Consider the following 21,084-nt stretch of genomic DNA (forward strand, 5'->3'; position numbering starts at 1 on the left):
TAACCGGGAAACACTCACTCACAGTAACCGGGAAACACTCACTCACAGTAACCGGGAAACACTCACTCACAGTAACCGGGAAACACTCACTCACAGTAACCGGGAAACACTCACTCACAGTAACCGGGAAACACTCACAGTAACCGGGAAACACTCACTAACAGTAACCGGGAAACACTCACAGTAACTGGGAAACACTCACTCGCGATAACCGGGAAACACTCACTCACGGTAACCGGGAACATTCACAGTAACCGGGAAACACTCACTCACAGTAACCGGGAAACACTCACTCACAGTAACCGGGAAACACTCACTCACAGTAACCGGGAAATTCTCACTCACGGTAACCGGGAAACTCTCACTCACGGTAACCGGGAAATTCTCACTCACGGTAACCGGGAAACACTCACTCACGGTAACCGGGAAACACTCACTCACAGTAACCGGGAAACACTCACTCACAGTAACCGGGAAATTCTCACTCACGGTAACCGGGAAACTCTCACTCACGGTAACCGGGAAATTCTCACTCACGGTAACCGGGAAACACTCACTCACGGTAACCGGGAAACACTCACTCACGGTAACCGGGAAACACTCACGGTAACCGGGAAACACTCACTCACGGTAACCGGGAAACACTCACTCACAGTAACCGGGAAACACTCACAGTAACCGGGAAACTCTCACTCACAGTAACAGGGAAACTCTCACTCACAGTAACCGGGAAACACTCACAGTAACCGGGAAACACTCACAGTAACCGGGAAACACTCACAGTAACCGGGAAAAACTCTCTCACAGTAACCGGGAAACACTCACAGTAACCGGGAAACATCACTCATGGTAACCGGGAAACACACTCAGTAACCGGGAAACACTCACCCACAGTAACCGGGAAACACTCACAGTAACCGGGAAACACTCATTCACAGTAACCGGGAATCACTCACTCACAGTAACCGGGAAACACTCACTCACGGTAACCGGGAAACTCTCACTCACAGTAACCGGGAAATTCTCAGTCACAGTAACCGGGAAACTCTCACTACAGTAACCGGGAAACACTCACAGTAACCGGGAAACACTCACAGTAACCGGGAAACACTCACTCACAGTAACCGGGAAACACTCACAGTAACCGGGAAACACTCACTCACAGTAACCGGGAAACACTCACTCACAGTAACGGGAAACACTCACTCACAGTAACCGGGAAACACTCACTCACAGTAACCGGGAAACACTCACTCACAGTAACCGGGAAACACTCACTCACAGTAACCGGGAAACACTCACTCACAGTAACCGGGAAACACTCACTCACAGTAACCGGGAAACACTCACTCACAGTAACCGGGAAACACTCACTCACAGTAACCGAGAAACACTCACTCACAGTAACCGGGAAACAGTCACTCACAGTAACCGGGAAACACTCACAGTAACCGGGAAACACTCACTCACACTAACCGGGAAACACTCACTCACAGTAACCGGGAAACACTCGCTCACAGTAACCGGGAAACACTCACTCACAGTAACCGGGAAACACTCACTCACAGTAACCGGGAAACACTCACTCACAGTAACCGGGAAACACTCACAGTAACCGGGAAACACTCACTCACGGTAACCGGGAAACACACACTCACAGTAACCGGGAAACTCTCACCCACGGTAACCGGGAAATTCTCACTCACGGTAACCGGGAAACACTCACGGTAACCGGGAAACTCTCACTCACAGTAACCGGGAAACACTCACTCACACTAACCGGGAAACACTCACTCACACTAACCGGGAAACACTCACTCACAGTAACCGGGAAACACTCACTCACAGTAACCGGGAAACACTCACTCACAGTAACCGGGAAACACTCACAGTAACCGGGAAACACTCACTCACGGTAACCGGGAAACACACACTCACAGTAACCGGGAAACTCTCACTCACGGTAACCGGGAAATTCTCACTCACGGTAACCGGGAAACACTCACGGTAACCGGGATCCGGTTTGATGGGGTGGGTTCCGGGATCCGGTTTGATGGGGTGGGTTTCCGGGATCCGGTTTGATGGGGTGGGTTGAGGATCCGGTTTGATGGGGTGGGTTCCGGGATCCGGTTTGATGGGGTGGGTTGAGGATCCGGTTTGATGGGGTTGGTGCCGGGATCCGGTTTGATGGGGTGGGTTTCCGGGATCCGGTTTGATGGGGTGGGTTCCGGATTCTGGTTTGATGGGGTGGGTGCCGGGATCCGGTTTGATGGACGGGATTCCGAGATCCGGTTTGATGGGGTGGGTTGGGAGATCCGGTTTGATGGGGTGGGTGCCGGGATCCGGTTTGATGGGGTGGGTTCCGGGATCCGGTTTGATGGGGTGGGTTGAGGATCCGGTTTGATGGGGTGGGTTCCGGGATCCGGTTTGATGGACGGGATTCCGAGATCCGGTTTGATGGGGTGGGTTGGGAGATCCGATTTGATGGGGTGGGTGCCGGGATCCGGTTTGATGGGGTGGGTTCCGGGATCCGGTTTGATGGGGTGGGTTGAGGATCCGGTTTGATGGGGTGGGTTCCGGGATCCGGTTTGATGGGTGGGTTGAGGATCCGGTTTGATGAGGTGGATTCCGGGATCCGGTTTGATGGGGTGGGTTGAGGATCCGGTTTGATGGGATGGGTTCCGGGATCCGGAAGCAAGCAAGCAACCGGGAAACACTCGCAGCAACCGGGAAACACTCACAGTAACCGGGAAACACTCACAGTAACCGGGAAACACTCACAGTAACCGGGAAACACTCACAGTAACCGGGAAACACTCACAGTAACCGGGAAACACTCACTCACGGTAACCGGGAAACACTCACAGTAACCGGGAAACACTCACAGTAACCGGGAAACACTCACTCACACTAACCGGGAAACACTCACAGTAACCGGGAAACTCTCACTCACAGTAACCGGGAAACATTCACTCACAGTAACCGGGAAACATTCACTCACAGTAACCGGGAAACATTCACAGTAACCGGGAACCACTCACAGTAACCGGGAAACACTCACTCACAGTAACCGGGAAACACTCACAGTAACCGGGAAACACTCACTCACAGTAACCGGGAAACACTTACGGTAACCGGGAAACACTCACGGTAACCGGGAAACACTCACTCACGGTAACCGGGAAACACTCACTCACGGTAACCGGGAAACACTCACTCACGGTAACCGGGAAACACTCACTCACGGTAACCGGGAAACACTCACTCACGGTAACCGGGAAACACTCACTCACGGTAACCGGGAAACACTCACTCACGGTAACCGGGAAACACTCACTCACAGTAACGGGGAAACACTCACTCACAGTAACTGGGAAACACACACAGTAACCGGGAAACACTCACTCACGGTAACCGGGAAACTCTCACTCACAGTAACCGGGAAACACTCTCAGTAACCGGGAAACATAGAACATAGAACGATACAGCGCAGTACAGGCCCTTCGGCCCTCGATGTTGCACCGACATGGAAAAAATCTAAAGGCCATCTAACCTACACTATGCCCTTATCATCCATATGCTTATCCAATAAAATTTTAAATGCCCTCAATGTTGGCGTGTTCACTACTGTTGCAGGTAGGGCATTCCACGGCCTCACCACTCTTTGCGTAAAAAACCCACCTCTGACCTCTGTCCTATATCTATTACCCCTCAATTTAAGGCTATGTCCCCTCGTGCTAGCCACCTCCATCCGCGGGAGAAGGCTCTCGCTGTCCACCCTATCTAACCCTCTGATCATTTTGTATGCCTCTATTAAGTCACCTCTTAACCTTCTTCTCTCTAACGAAAACAACCTCAAGTCCATCAGCCTTTCCTCATAAGATTTTCCCTCCATACCAGGCACAGTAACCGGGAAACACTCACTCACAGTAACCGGGAAACTCTCACTCACGGTAACCGGGAAACTCTCACTCACAGTAACCGGGAAACACTCACTCACAGTAACTGGGAAACACTCACAGTAACCGGGAAATACTCACAGTAACCGGGAAACACTCACAGTAACCGGGAAACACTCACAGTAACTGGGAAACACTCACAGTAACCGGGAAATACTCACAGTAACCGGGAAACACTCACAGTAACCGGGAAACACTCACTCACAGTAACCGGGAAACACACACTCACAGTAACCGGGAAACACACACTCACAGTAACCGGGAAACACTCACAGTAACCGGGAAACACTCACAGTAACCGGGAAACACTCACAGTAACCGGGAAACACTCACTCACAGTAACCGGGAAACACTCACTCACAGTAACCGGGAAACACTCACAGTAACCGGGAAACACTCACAGTAACCGGGAAACACTCACTCACGGTAACCGGGAAACACTCACTCACGGTAACCGGGAAACACTCACTCACAGTAACCGGGAAACACTCACTCACAGTAACCGGGAAACACTCACTCACACTAACTGATGGGGTGGGTTCCAGGATCCGGTTTGATGGGGTGGGTTGAGGATGCGGTTTGATGGGGTGGGTTCAGGGATCCGGTTTGATGGGGTGGGTTCCGGGATCCGGTTTGATGGCGTGGGTTCACAGATCCGGTTTGATGGGGTGGGTTCCGGGATCTGGTTTTATGAGGTGGGTTCCGAGATCCGGTTTGATGGGGTGGGTTCCGGGATCGGGTTTGACAGGGTGGGTTGAGGATCCGATTTGATGGGGTGGGTTCCGGGATCCGTTTTGATGGGGTGGGTTCCGGGATCTGGTTTGATGCGGTGGGTTCCGGGATCCGGTTTGATGAGTGGGTTCCGAGGTCCTGTTTAATGTAGTGGGTTGAGGATCCGATTTGATGGGGTGGGTTGAGGATCCGATTTGATGGGGTGGGTTCCTGGATCCGGTTTGATGGGGTGGGTTCTGGGATCCGGTTTGATGGGGTGGGTTGAGGATCCGATTTGATGGGGTGGGTTCCGGGATCCGGTTTGACGGTGTGGGTGCCGGGATCCGGTTTGATGGGGTGGGTTGGGGATCCGGTTTGATGGGGTGGGTTGAGGATCCGGTTTGATGGGGTGGGTTCCTGGATCCGGTTTGATGGGATGGGTTGAGGATCCGATTTGGATCCGGTTTGATGGGATGGGTTCCGGGATCCGGTTTGATGGGATGGGTTGAGGATCCGATTTGATGGGGTGGGTTCCGGGATCCGGTTTGATGGGATGGGTTGAGGATCCGATTTGGATCCGGTTTGATGGGATGGGTTCCGGGATCCGGTTTGATGGGATGGGTTGAGGATCCGGTTTGATGGGGTGGGTTCCGGGATCCGGTTTGATGGGATGGGTTGAGGATCCGGTTTGATGGGATGGGTGCCGGGATCCGGTTTGATGGGGTGGGTTGAGGATCCGGTTTGATGGGATGGGTGCCGGGATCCGGTTTGATGGGGTGGATTCCGGGATCCGGTTTGATGGGGTGGGTTGAGGATTCGGTTTGATGGGGTGGGTTGAGGATCCGGTTTTATGGGGTGGTTTCCGGGATCCGGTTTGATGGGGTGGGTTCCGGGATCCGGTTTGATGGACGGGGTTCCGCGATCCGGTTTGATGGGGTGGGTTCCGGGATCAGGTATGATGGGGTGGGTTCCGAGATCCGGTTTGATGAGGTGGGTTGAGGATCCGGTTTGATGGGGTGGGTTCCGGGATCCGGTTTGATGGGGTGGGTTCGGGATCCGGTTTGATGGGATGGGTTGAGGATCCGGTTTAATGGGGTGCGTTTCCGGATCCGGTTTGATGGGGTGGGTTGAGGATCCGGTTTGATGGGGTGGGTTCCGGGATCCGGTTTGATGGGGTGGGTTGAGGATCCGGATTGATGGGGTGGGTTCCGGGATCCGGTTTGATGGGGTGGGTTGGGGATCCGGTTTGAAAGGGTGGGTTCCGGGATCTGGTTTGATGGGGTGGGTTGAGGATCCGGTTTGATGGGGTGGGTTCCGGGATCCGGTTTGATGGGATGGGTGCCGGGATCCGGTTTGATTGGGTGGGTTCCGGATTCCGGTTTGATGGGGTGGGTTGAGGATCCGGTTTGGTGGGGTGGGTTCCGGGATCTGGTTTGATGGGATGGGTGCCAGGATCCGGTTTGATTGGGTGGGTTCCGGATTCCTGTTTGATGGGGTGGGTTGAGGATCCGGTTTGATGGGGTGGGTTCCGGGATCAGGTTTGATGGGGTGGGTTGAGGATCCGGTTTGATGGGGTGGGTTGAGGATCCGGTTTGATGGGGTGGGTTGGGGATCCGGTTTGATGGGGTGGGTTGAGGATCCGGTTTGATGGGGTGGGTTCCGGGATACGGTTTGATGGGGTGGGTTCCGGGATCCGGTTTGATGGGATGGGTTGAGGATCCGGTTTGATGGGGTGGGTTGAGGATCCGGTTTGATTGGGTGGGTTGAGGATCCGGTTTGATGGGGTGGGTTGAGGATCCGGTTTGATGGGGTGGGTTGAGGATCCGGTTTGATGGGGTGGGTTCCGGGATACGGTTTGATGGGGTGGGTTGAGGATCCGGTTTGATGGGGTGGGTTGAGGATCCGATTTGATGGGGTGGGTTGAGGATCCGATTTGATGGGGTGGGTTCCTGGATCCGGTTTGATGGGGTGGGTTCCGGGATCCGGTTTGATGGGGTGGGTTGAGGATCCGATTTGATGGGGTGGGTTCCGGGATCCGGTTTGACGGTGTGGGTGCCGGGATCCGGTTTGATGGGGTGGGTTGGGGATCCGGTTTGATGGGGTGGGTTGAGGATCCGGTTTGATGGGGTGGGTTCCTGGATCCGGTTTGATGGGATGGGTTGAGGATCCGATTTGGATCCGGTTTGATGGGATGGGTTTCGGGATCCGGTTTGATGGGATGGGTTGAGGATCCGATTTGATGGGGTGGGTTCCGGGATCCGGTTTGATGGGATGGGTTGAGGATCCGATTTGGATCCGGTTTGATGGGATGGGTTCCGGGATCCGGTTTGATGGGATGGGTTGAGGATCCGATTTGATGGGGTGGGTTCCGGGATCCGGTTTGATGGGATGGGTTGAGGATCCGGTTTGATGGGATGGGTGCCGGGATCCGGTTTGATGGGGTGGGTTGAGGATCCGGTTTGATGGGATGGGTGCCGGGATCCGGTTTGATGGGGTGGATTCCGGGATCCGGTTTGATGGGGTGGGTTGAGGATTCGGTTTGATGGGGTGGGTTGAGGATCCGGTTTTATGGGGTGGGTTCCGGGATCCGGTTTGATGGGGTGGGTTCCGGGATCCGGGTTGATGGACGGGGTTCCGAGATCCGGTTTGATGGGGTGGGTTCCGGGATCAGGTATGATGGGGTGGGTTCCGAGATCCGGTTTGATGAGGTGGGTTGAGGATCTGGTTTGATGGGGTGGGTTCCGGGATCCGGTTTGATGGGGTGGGTTCCGGGATCCGGTTTGATGGGATGGGTTGAGGATCCGGTTTAATGGGGTGCGTTTCCGGATCCGGTTTGATGGGGTGGGTTGAGGATCCGGTTTGATGGGGTGGGTTCCGGGATCCGGTTTGATGGGGTGGGTTGAGGATCCGGATTGATGGGGTGGGTTCCGGGATCCGGTTTGATGGGGTGGGTTGGGGATCCGGTTTGATGGGGTGGGTTCCGGGATCTGGTTTGATGGGGTGGGTTGAGGATCCGGTTTGATGGGGTGGGTTCCGGGATCCGGTTTGATGGGATGGGTGCCGGGATCCGGTTTGATTGGGTGGGTTCCGGATTCCGGTTTGATGGGGTGGGTTGAGGATCCGGTTTGTTGGGGTGGGTTCCGGGATCCGGTTTGATGGGGTGGGTTCCGGGATCCGGTTTGATGGGATGGGTTGAGGATCCGGTTTAATGGGGTGCGTTTCCGGATCCGGTTTGATGGGGTGGGTTGAGGATCCGGTTTGATGGGGTGGGTTCCGGGATCCGGTTTGATGGGGTGGGTTGAGGATCCGGATTGATGGGGTGGGTTCCGGGATCCGGTTTGATGGGGTGGGTTGGGGATCCGGTTTGATGGGGTGGGTTCCGGGATCTGGTTTGATGGGGTGGGTTGAGGATCCGGTTTGATGGGGTGGGTTCCGGGATCCGGTTTGATGGGATGGGTGCCGGGATCCGGTTTGATTGGGTGGGTTCCGGATTCCGGTTTGATGGGGTGGGTTGAGGATCCGGTTTGGTGGGGTGGGTTCCGGGATCTGGTTTGATGGGGTGGGTTGAGGATCCGGTTTGATGCGGTGGGTTCCGGGATCCGGTTTGATGGGATGGGTGCCAGGATCCGGTTTGATTGGGTGGGTTCCGGATTCCTGTTTGATGGGGTGGGTTGAGGATCCGGTTTGATGGGGTGGGTTCCGGGATCAGGTTTGATGGGGTGGGTTGAGGATCCGGTTTGATGGGGTGGGTTGAGGATCCGGTTTGATGGGGTGGGTTGGGGATCCGGTTTGATGGGGTGGGTTGAGGATCCGGTTTGATGGGGTGGGTTCCGGGATACGGTTTGATGGGGTGGGTTCCGGGATCCGGTTTGATGGGATGGGTTGAGGATCCGGTTTGATGGGGTGGGTTGAGGATCCGGTTTGATGGGGTGGGTTGAGGATCCGGTTTGATGGGGTGGGTTGAGGATCCGGTTTGATGGGTGGGTTGAGGATCCGGTTTGATGGGGTGGGTTCCGGGATACGGTTTGATGGGGTGGGTTGAGGATCCGGTTTGATGGGGTGGGTTGGGGATCCGGTTTGATGGGGTGGGTTGAGGATCCGGTTTGATGGGGTGGGTTCCGGGATCCGGTTTGATGGGGTGGGTTGAGGATCCGGTTTGATGGGATGGGTACCGGGATCCGGTTTGATGGGGTGGGGTCCGTTTCCGGTTATATCAGGTGGGTTCAGGGATCCGGTTTGATGGGATTGGTTCCGGGATCCGGTTTGATGGGGTGGATTCCGGGATCCGGTTTGATGGGGTGGATTCCGGGATCCGGTTTTATGGGGTGGGTTCCGGGATCCGGTTTGATGGGGTGGGTTGAGGATCCGGTTTGATGGGGTGGGTTCCGGGATCCGGTTTGATGGACGGGGTTCCGAGATTCGGTTTGATGGGGTGGGTTCCGGGATCAGGTATGATGGGGTGGGTTGAGGATCCGGTTTGATGGGGTGGGTTGAGGATCCGGTTTGATGGGGTGGGTTCCGGGATCCGGTTTGATGGACGGGATTCCGAGATCCGGTTTGATGGGGTGGGTTGGGAGATCCGATTTGATGGGGTGGGTGCCGGGATCCGGTTTGATGGGGTGGGTTCCGGGATCCGGTTTGATGGGGTGGGTTGAGGATCCGGTTTGATGGGGTGGGTTCCGGGATCCGGTTTGATGGGTGGGTTGAGGATCCGGTTTGATGAGGTGGATTCCGGGATCCGGTTTGATGGGGTGGGTTGAGGATCCGGTTTGATGGGATGGGTTCCGGGATCCGGAAGCAAGCAAGCAACCGGGAAACACTCGCAGCAACCGGGAAACACTCACAGTAACCGGGAAACACTCACAGTAACCGGGAAACACTCACAGTAACCGGGAAACACTCACAGTAACCGGGAAACACTCACAGTAACCGGGAAACACTCACTCACGGTAACCGGGAAACACTCACAGTAACCGGGAAACACTCACAGTAACCGGGAAACACTCACTCACACTAACCGGGAAACACTCACAGTAACCGGGAAACTCTCACTCACAGTAACCGGGAAACATTCACTCACAGTAACCGGGAAACATTCACTCACAGTAACCGGGAAACATTCACTCACAGTAACCGGGAAACATTCACAGTAACCGGGAACCACTCACAGTAACCGGGAAACACTCACTCACAGTAACCGGGAAACACTCACAGTAACCGGGAAACACTCACTCACAGTAACCGGGAAACACTTACGGTAACCGGGAAACACTCACGGTAACCGGGAAATACTCACTCACGGTAACCGGGAAACACTCACTCACGGTAACCGGGAAACACTCACTCACGGTAACCGGGAAACACTCACTCACGGTAACCGGGAAACACTCACTCACGGTAACCGGGAAACACTCACTCACGGTAACCGGGAAACACTCACTCACAGTAACCGGGAAACACTCACTCACAGTAACTGGGAAACACACACAGTAACCGGGAAACACTCACTCACGGTAACCGGGAAACTCTCACTCACAGTAACCGGGAAACACTCTCAGTAACCGGGAAACATAGAACATAGAACATAGAACGATACAGCGCAGTACAGGCCCTTCGGCCCTCGATGTTGCACCGACATGGAAAAAATCTAAAGGCCATCTAACCTACACTATGCCCTTATCATCCATATGCTTATCCAATAAATTTTAAATGCCCTCAATGTTGGCGTGTTCACTACTGTTGCAGGTAGGGCATTCCACGGCCTCACCACTCTTTGCGTAAAAAACCCACCTCTGACCTCTGTCCTATATCTATTACCCCTCAATTTAAGGCTATGTCCCCTCGTGCTAGCCACCTCCATCCGCGGGAGAAGGCTCTCGCTGTCCACCCTATCTAACCCTCTGATCATTTTGTATGCCTCTATTAAGTCACCTCTTAACCTTCTTCTCTCTAACGAAAACAACCTCAAGTCCATCAGCCTTTCCTCATAAGATTTTCCCTCCATACCAGGCACAGTAACCGGGAAACACTCACTCACAGTAACCGGGAAACTCTCACTCACGGTAACCGGGAAACTCTCACTCACAGTAACCGGGAAACACTCACTCACAGTAACTGGGAAACACTCACAGTAACCGGGAAATACTCACAGTAACCGGGAAACACTCACAGTAACCGGGAAACACTCACAGTAACTGGGAAACACTCACAGTAACCGGGAAATACTCACAGTAACCGGGAAACACTCACAGTAACCGGGAAACACTCACTCACAGTAACCGGGAAACACACACTCACAGTAACCGGGAAACACACACTCACAGTAACCGGGAAACACTCACAGTAACCGGGAAACACTCACAGTAACCGGGAAACACTCACTCACAGTAACCGGGAAACACTCACTCACAGTAACCGGGAAACACTCACAGTAACCGGGAAACACTCACAGTAACCGGGAAACACTCACTCACGGTAACCGGGAAACACTCACTCACGGTAACCGGGAAACACTCACTCACAGTAACCGGGAAACACTCACTCACAGTAACCGGGAAACACTCACTCACAGTAACCGGGAAACACTCACTCACAGTAACCGGGAAACACTCACTCACAGTAACCGGGAAACACTCACTCACAGTAACCGAGAAACTCTCACTCACGGTAACCGGGAAACTCTCACTCACAGTAACCGGGAAACACTCACTCACAGTAACTGGGAAACACTCACAGTAACCGGGAAATACTCACAGTAACCGGGAAACACTCACAGTAACCGGGAACACTCACAGTAACTGGGAAACACTCACAGTAACCGGGAAATACTCACAGTAACCGGGAAACACTCACAGTAACCGGGAAACACTCACTCACAGTAACCGGGAAACACACACTCACAGTAACCGGGAAACACACACTCACAGTAACCGGGAAACACTCACAGTAACCGGGAAACACTCACAGTAACCGGGAAACACTCACTCACAGTAACCGGGAAACACTCACTCACAGTAACCGGGAAACACTCACAGTAACCGGGAAACACTCACAGTAACCGGGAAACACTCACTCACGGTAACCGGGAAACACTCACTCACGGTAACCGGGAAACACTCACTCACAGTAACCGGGAAACACTCACTCACAGTAACCGGGAAACACTCACTCACAGTAACCGGGAAACACTCACTCACAGTAACCGGGAAACACTCACTCACAGTAACCGGGAAACACTCACTCACACTAACTGATGGGGTGGGTTCCAGGATCCGGTTTGATGGGGTGGGTTCCAGGATCCGGTTTGATGGGGTAGGTTCCGGGATCCGGTTTGATGGGGTAGGTTCCGGGATCCGGTTTGATGGGGTAGGTTCCGGGATCCGGTTTTATGGTGTGGATTGGGAGATCCGGTTTGATGGGGTGGGTTGGGGATCCGGTTTGATGGGGTGGGTTGAGGATCAGGTTTGATGGGGTGGGTTCCGAGATCCGGTTTGATGGGGTGGGTTCCGGGAACCCCATCAAACCTGATTGGGTGTGGATTGGGAGATCCGGTTTGATGGGGTGGGTTCCGAGATCCGGTTTGATGGGGTGGGTGCCGGGATCCGGTTTGATGGGATGGATTGGGGATCCGGTTTGATGGGGTGGATTGGGGATCCGGTTTAATGGGGTGGATTGGGAGATCCGATTTGATGGGGTGGGTTCCGGGATCCGGTTTGATGGGGTGGGTGCCGGGATCCGGTTTGATAGGATGGGTGCCGGGATCCGGTTTGATGGGGTGGTGTCCGGGATACGGTTAGATCAGGTGGGTTCAGGGATCCGGTTTGATTAGGTGGGTTCCGAGATCCGGTTTGATGGGGTGGGTTCCGAGATCCGGTTTGATGGGGTGGATTGGGAGATCCGGTTTGATGGGGTGGGTTGAGGATCCGGTTTGATGGGATGGGTTCCGGGATCCGGTTTGATGGGATGGGTTGAGGATCCGGTTTTATGGGTGGGTTCCGGGATACGGTTTGATGGGGTGGGTTCCGGGATACGGTTAGATGAGGTTGGCTCATGGATCTGGTTTGATGGGGTAGGTTGAAGGATCCATTTTGATTTGGTGGATTCCTGGAGCTGCTTTGATGGGGGGGGTTTTATGGATTCAGTTTGATCCTGTTGTTTGAGGGATGTGGAATTTGGGGTGGGTTTTGGGATCTGGTTTGATCCAGTAGGTTGAGGATTGCATTGTCAGGGTGGGTTGAATTTGATGGAGGGAGTTTGGGACGGGAATTTTGATGGGGGCCGGTTTTATTTTGATTGGTGCTGTGACGATCTTACCGTTCTCTGGGTTGTAGGCGTACGTGGCCAGCCGCAGTGTCATCCCACAATACGCACATTTGAAGCAGCCACGGTGGAAGAATTTTCCCTCAGCACTCAGGCGCTCCATCACATAGACCCGCTTCCCACAAAAATAGCACACATCACTGCCGCCAAACTGGGTGGGGAACTCCTTCTTCATGGATTGCTGCAAAGAGAGAGTTTTACTGCAGTCAAGACGGAACAGCACAACCCCACAACCCACAGCCCCATTTCCATTCTCAGAAACCCTGCACAACAGGCCTGATTCTCACGCCCATCATTTTCCGCCTCAGTGCCAGGTTGACTCAGTCACCAGCTCCCTCACCTCAGACCGAGGGCTTTGTGGGTGTCAATCCCACTTGAGTTCAAAAGCCAGACCGAGGGAGTGCCGCCGCCTTTCTCTTGAGACCGTCTCCGGATGTCCGTCTGCCCACTGAGGTGGACATAAAGGCACAAGAGGACGAGCGGAGACTGTCCCTGGCCCCCGCCCAACACCCAGAGAGCATCCAGTCATTCTCACATGGATCTTGTCAGTAACTGCTGTGTGAGAATGGACTCCACATTTTTGACCTTGATGACAACACTTTCAAACTGCATCATTTGAGTGGGAAACACTGGAATATTTTATGGCTTTGAATGTTTCAACACAAGTCTTTCTTTACAGGATAACGCTGCAACGCACACACTGCAACCTCCAACGCTGCAACGCACACACTGCAACCTCCAACGCTGCAACGCACACACTGCAACCTCCAACGCTGCAATGCACACACTGCAACCTCCAACGCTGCAACGCACACACTGCAACCTCCAACGCTGCAATGCACACACTGCAACCTCCAACGCTGCAATGCACACACTGCAACCTCCAACGCTGCAACGCACACACTGCAATCCTCCAACGCTGCAACGCACACACTGCATCCTCCAACGCTGCAATGCACACACTGCAAACTCCAACGCTGCAACGCACACACTGCAACCTCCAATCCTGCAACGCACACACTGCAAACTCCAACGCTGCAACACACACTGCAACCTCCAACGCTGCAACGCACACACTGCATCCTCCAACGCTGCAACGCACACACTGCAAACTCCAACGCTGCAACACACACTGCAACCTCCAACGCTGCAACACACACACTGCAACCTCCAACGCTGCAACACACACACTGCAACCTCCAACGCTGCAACGCACACACTGCAACCTCCAACGCTGCAACGCACACACTGCAAACTCCAGCGCTGCAACGCACACACTGCAACCTCCAACGCTGCAACGCACACACTGCCATCTCCAACGCTGCAACGCACACACTGCAACCTCCAACACTGCAACGCACACACTGCCATCTCCAACGCTGCAACGCACACACTGCAACCTCCAACACTGCAACACACACACTGCAACCTCCAACGCTGCAACGCACACACTGCAACCTCCAACGCTGCAACGCACACACTGCAAACTCCAACGCTGCAACGCACACACTGCAAACTCCAACGCTGCAACGCACACACTGCAACCTCCAACGCTGCAACGCACACTGCAACCTCCAACGCTGCAACGCACACACTGCAACCTCCAACGCTGCAACGCACACACTGCAACCTCCAACGCTGCAACGCACACTCTGCCATCTCCAACGCTGCAACGCACACACTGCATCCTCCAACGCTGCAACGCACACACTGCAAACTCCAACGCTGCAACGCACACCTTGCAACCTCCAACGCTGCAACGCACACACTGCAACCTCCAACGCTGCAACGCACACACTGCAACCTCCAACGCTGCAACGCACACACTGCATCCTCCAACGCTGCAACGCACACACTGCAAACTCCAACGCTGCAACACACACCTTGCAACCTCCAACGCTGCAACGCACACACTGCAACCTCCAACGCACACACTGCAACCTCCAACGCTGCAACGCACACACTGCAACCTCCAACGCTGCAACGCACTTTGCAACCTCCAACGCACACACTGCATTCTCCAACGCTGCAACACACACACTGCAAACTCCAACGCTGCAACGCACACACTGCCATCTCCAACGCTGCAACACACACACTGCAAACTCCAACGCTGCAACACACACACTGCAACCTCCAACGTTGCAACACACACACTGCAAACTCCAACGCTGCAACACACACACTGCAAACTCCAACGCTGCAACACACACACTGCAAACTCCAACGCTGCAACGCACACACTGCAAACTCCAACGCTGCAACGCACACACTGCAACCTCCAACGCTGCACGCACACACTGCAACCTCCAATGCTGCAACGCACACACTGCAAACTCCAACGCTGCAATGCACACACTGCAAACTCCAACGCACACACTGCAACCTCCAACGCTGCAACGCACACACTGCAACCTCCAACGCTGCAACGCACACGCTGCAACCTCCAACGCTGCAACGCACACACTGCAACCTCCAACGCTGCAACGCACACACTGCAAACCTCCAACGCTGCAACGCACACACTGCAACCTCCAACGCTGCAACGCACACACTGCAAACTCCAACGCTGCAACGCACACACTGCAACACGAGTGTTGATCTGAAGCTGTAGCTGTCGCCTTGAGGTTGTTTGCAAAGGATAGCCCCAATTCTCAATGAACTACCCGCCAATTGTTAAATTTGCTACTTAAATGTTGATGAGGAAAAGTGGAGCATTGAAGGACGATGAATCAGAAAATGGATCCTGCAGTTGCAGTTAGGAAGATTTATCAGCTGAAAGGAGGGAGTCGCAGACACACCCCATTAGCCCAGCTCCTTACACCCACCCCTCCATCCCCTCGCACCCACCCCCATCTCAGCATCCACTCCCCCTTCCCACCCAGCAACCACCCCCACCCATCGCCTGTACACCCAATCCCCACCCCTCACAACAGCACCACACCCCACCTCAACACCCACTCCCCCATACACTCCAGAACCAACCCCCAGCCCCGAATCCCTCACATATACACGCCCTCCACCCCTACCCCTCACATCCACCCCCTTACTCCAGAACCAACCCCCAGCCCTGAATCCCTCACATATACACGCCCTCCACCCCGACCCCTCACACCCACCCCCTTACTCCAGAACCTGCCCCTGCACCTGTCCCTCACTCTTACACCCAACTCCCACCACACCCCACCCTCACCCCCTTAGCCCAGCACCTGCCCTACACCCACTCCTTCACCCCAGCACCCTGCCCCCCACCCCCAGGAGCCACCCCAGCACCCTGCCCCCACCCCCAGGAGCCACCCCAGCACCCTGCCCCCCACCCCAGGAGCCACTCCAGCACCCTGCCCCACCCCCACCCCAGGAGCCACCCCAGCACCCTGCCCCCACCCCCAGGAGCCACCCCAGCACCCTGCCCCCACCCCCAGGAGCCACCCCAGCACCCTGCCCCCACCCCCAGGAGCCACTCCAGCACCCTGCCCCCACCCCCACCCCCAGGAGCCACCCCAGCACCCTGCCCCACCCCCAGGAGCCACCCCAGCACCCTGCCCCCACCCCCAGGAGCCACCCCAGCACCCTGCCCCACCCCCAGGAGCCACTCCAGCACCCTGCCCCCACCCCCAGGAGCCACCCCAGCACCCTGCCCCCCCCCCAGGAGCCACCCCAGCACCCTGCCCCCACCCCCAGGAGCCACCCCAGCACCCTGCCCCCACCCCCAGGAGCCACCCCAGCACCCTGCCCCCACCCCCACCCCCAGGAGCCACCCCAGCACCCTGCCCCACCCCCAGGAGCCACCCCAGCACCCTGGTACCCACCCCAGCGCCCACACCAACAATCACCCCTCACCCATCCCCCTATCGTCCAACATGCACCCCTCAGCCCAGCACCCGCCCGACACCCACTCCTTCACACCAGCACCCACACCCCACCGCCCACCCCAGCACCCACCCCCAGAACTAATCCCACCTCAGCACCCACACCAACAATCCCCTCACCCATCCCCCCATCATCCAGCACCCTTAACTTCACCAATTCCCTCTACCCCTCACCCACTCCCTTGCTCACCCCCCCCCCCTCACCCAGCGCACCGACCTCTTACACATGACCAAGCTGACACATATGACATGGTCATATGACACGGTCACCTTTGCAGACTGACTGGGGAATGTTTCCCAGCTTGGTTCTGACTACAGGGAACTGACACAGTCTGAAGCTGTTTGACTATCTGCTCAGACTCACTCCCCGTGTACCTCCTGATATAACGTCAGTCAGGAGCGGCACAGCGGGGGGAGAGCAGGAGGGTGGTATACATAGAATTTACAGTGCAGAAGGAGGCCATTCGGCCCATCGAGTCTGCACCGGCTCTTGGAAAGAGCACCCTACCCAAGGTCAACACCTCCACCCTATCCCAATAGCCCAGTAACCCCACCCAACACTAAGGGCAATTTTGGACACTAAGGGCAATTTATCATGGCCAATCCACCTAACCTGCACATCTTTTGGCTGTGGGAGGAAACCGGAGCACCCAGAGGAAACCCACGCACACACGGGGAGGATGTGCAGACTCCACACAGACAGTGACCCAAGCCAGGATCGAACCTGGGACCCTGGAGCTGTGAAGCGATTGTGCTATCCACAATGCTACCGTGGAGTGCAAAAGAAGGGAGGTGGTTTAAGGAGAGGAGGAAGAGGAGGCAGGTGAGGGTTGAGGAGGGAGTGGGAGGGAAAGAAGGGAAAGGAAGAGGAGGAATTAGGGAGAGGAGCGCTGAGGGAAAATAGGAGAATTATGAGGGGGGGCAGGGAATATGGGAGGGGAAAGGTAGGATCTAGGAGAAGGCTTGAGAGAAGTTCGATTAGATTGAGGTGGAAACAAAGAAGGCAAATTATTTTGTCAGGAAAGTCAATGACACTGGCCAAGGATGATGTGTCCTTTACAAATGTGCTTTACTGGAACTCAAACCTCAAGGTCCTGTCTGAGACATTTGCCTGGGCCTTCAAGTAAAATTAGACAGCCAAAATCGAACATATATTAGTTCTGTGATTTCCCACGATGCACTATGTCTGACAAACGTGCCTTCACTTGCCACTCGTGCTACTGTCAATCTCAGTGTCTGCTCCTCAGCTCCCGTGCATGTACAGCACAGAGCGGCTCCCATCCAAAACTGGACTGTGTGTGAGTGGGTGGACGGGACAGGAGGGGAACCTTTTGCGTGGATAAGGTGCTGCGTCTGGATGGCCTGCGGCCCAGGTTGAACAAGGCAGAGCAGAGATGGTGGAAGGGTTTCCCATAATCCATCCGATATACAGGGGAGGGAGAAGGAGAGTGGCAGACGTGCCCCCCCCCCCCCCCCAACCCCTCCACTTATTCAAGGACAGTCTTTGTAAAAACAGAGCGGTCAGTTTCACATTGGGGGTGGGAAAAGGTTTCGAATTAATAATAATATTAATAATTAATAATCTGCAACAAAAAAACAAACAGGCCCCGGGGAGAGGTTTGTCTGAACTCATGCGAGCCAGCCCTGATTTGTAACAGGCACACTGTGTTTGCCCCAATTGAACTGAACTTTTTTGACGAAGTAACAGAGAAAGTTGACGGAGGGAAAACAACGGAAATTGTCTTCATGGAATTCGGGAAAGTCCTGGGAAATCTCGGGAAAGCTGGTGAACCAAATGGTATCTCGGTGGATACAATCTGGATATGAAAATAACTGGTTGAAGTACAGAAGACAGCAAGTTCTGGGAAATGGAGGATAGTAATAGAACATAGAACAGTACAGCACAGAACAGGCCCTTCGGCCCTCAATGTTGTGCCGAGCCATGATCACCCTATTCAAACCCACATATCCACCCTATACCCGTAACCCAACAACCCCCCCCTTAACCTTACTTTTATTAGGACACTACGGGCAATTTAGCATGGCCAATCCACCTAACCCGCACATCTTTGGACTGTGGGAGGAAACCGGAGCACCCGGAGGAAACCCACGCACACAGGGGGAGGACGTGCAGACTCCACACAGACAGTGACCCAGCCGGGAATCGAACCTGGGACCCTGGAGCTGTGAAGCATTTATGCTAACCACCATGCTACCCTGCTGCCCCTAAACGCTGCTGTTCTGCTGGATATGGTGGGGGGGGGGGGGGGGGTCACTGCTTTTCATCATTGACATGGAATAGTGACTAAAAATGGAACCATTGCCAATAATGCCAAACTTGAGGATGGCACAAGCTGCCTGCAACAGGACAGAGTTGTCGAGTGAAGAGGCAGCTGGAACTGGATACAGAGAAATGATGAATTTTGGAGGGAGGCATCGGGAGAGGCGGGAGAGGATAAATGACAGGAATCTACAGAGGGAGCAGGTCATTCATCTACATTGCTGATGCAACATATTGTGAGAGCAGTAGGCAACTTGTGGGGGCGAGGGTTTGATGAACATTGATACACTAGTGGTGAAGTTATGCTGATCCTTTATAAACCTGGGGTAAGGCCCTGATTGGACAGAATTGGGTCCAGTTTTGGTCCACACTTTAGGACGGATGTGAGGGTCCGTGAGACGGCATGGAGGAGATTTTCCAGAATGGACCCAGCGTTATAGCGATAAGGTTGAGGTTGAAGAAGCTGATGTCGTTGTCCTCCCAGTGAAAGAGGTGAGGGGAGAATTGAAAGAGATTATGACAGGTTTACATCAGATAGACAAAGGAATAAAAGTGCAGTGTGTGTCCCTCAGTGTCAGCTCCTGTACACTGTGTGTGTCCCTCAGTGTCAGCTCCTGTACACTGTGTGTGTCCCTCAGTGTCAGCTCCTGTACACTGTGTGTGTCTGTGTGTCAGCTCCTGTACACTGTGTGTGTCTCAGTGTCAGCTCCTGTACACTGTGTGTGTCCTGTGTGTCAGCTCCTGTACACTGTGTGTGTCTGTGTGTCAGCTCCTGTACACTGTGTGTGTCCTGTGTGCAGCTCCTGTACACTGTGTGTGCCCTCAGTGTCAGCTCCTGTACACTGTGTGTGTCTGTGTGCAGCTCCTGTACACTGTGTGTGTGTAGTGTCAGCTCCTGTACAACTGTTGTGTTGTGCCTCCTTACACTGTTGTGTGCAGCTCCTGTACACTGTGTGTGTCTCAGTGTCAGCTCCTGTACACTGTGTGTGTCTCAGTGTCAGCTCCTGTACACTGTGTGTGTCTCAGTGTCAGCTCCTGTACACTGTGTGTGTCTCAGTGTCAGCTCCTATACACTGTGTGTCTGTGTGTCAGCTCCTGTACACTGTGTGTGTCTGTGTGTCAGCTCCTGTACACTGTGTGTGTCTGTGTGCAGCTCCTGTACACTGTGTGTGTCTGTGTGTCAGCTCCTGTACACTGTGTGTGTCTGTGTGTCAGCTCCTGTACACTGTGTGTGTCTGTGTGTCAGCTCCTGTACACTGTGTGTCCCTCAGTGTCAGCTCCTGTACACTGTGTGTGTCTCAGTGTCAGCTCCTGTACACTGTGTGTGTCTGTGTGCAGCTCCTGTACACTGTGTGTGTCCCTCAGTGTCCAGCTCCTGTACACTGTGTGTGCTCAGTGTCAGCTCCTGTACACTGTGTGTGTGCTCAGTGTCAGCTCCTGTACACTGTGTGTGTCTGTGTGTCAGCTCCTGTACACTGTGTGTCCTCAGTGTCAGCTCCATGTACACTGTGTGTGTCTGTGTGCAGCTCCTGTACACTGTGTGTGTGTCTGTGTGCAGCTCCTGTACACTGTGTGTCCCTCAGTGTCTGCTCCTGTACACTGTGTGTGTCCCTCAGTGTCAGCTCTGTACACTGTGTGTGTCCTGTGTGCAGCTCCTGTACACTGTGTGTGTCTGTGTGCAGCTCCTGTACACTGTGTGGTCTGTGTGTCAGCTCCTGTAACTGTGTGTGTCTGTGTGCAGCTCCTGTACACTGTGTGTGTCTGTGTGTCAGCTCCTGTACACCTGTGTTGTGTCTGTGTGTCAGCTCCTGTACACTGTGTGTGTCTCAGTGTCAGCTCCTGTACACTGTGTGGTCTCAGTGTCAGCTCCTGTACACTGTTCGCTCAGTGTCAGCTCCTGTACACTGTGTGTCCCCCTCAGTGTCAGCTCCTGTACACTGTGTGT

The 21,084-nt window shown here is 54.5% G+C and overlaps 1 protein-coding gene across 1 annotated transcript in view; it reads right to left on the reverse strand.

The window, feature by feature from the left end:
- Window positions 1-21,084, reverse strand: part of LOC119954781 (F-actin-monooxygenase MICAL3-like) — a 194,071-nt gene that overhangs the window by 2,601 nt on the left and 170,386 nt on the right. Inside the window, exon 29 of the mRNA XM_038780321.1 lies at window positions 12,984-13,170. Within this exon, the coding sequence (XP_038636249.1) occupies window positions 12,984-13,170 (187 nt within the window). The remainder of the gene's footprint in view (window positions 1-12,983; window positions 13,171-21,084) is intronic.

Source organism: Scyliorhinus canicula, chromosome 20 (assembly GCF_902713615.1).
Source record: "Scyliorhinus canicula chromosome 20, sScyCan1.1, whole genome shotgun sequence".
NCBI classification, from domain to species: domain Eukaryota; kingdom Metazoa; phylum Chordata; class Chondrichthyes; order Carcharhiniformes; family Scyliorhinidae; genus Scyliorhinus; species Scyliorhinus canicula.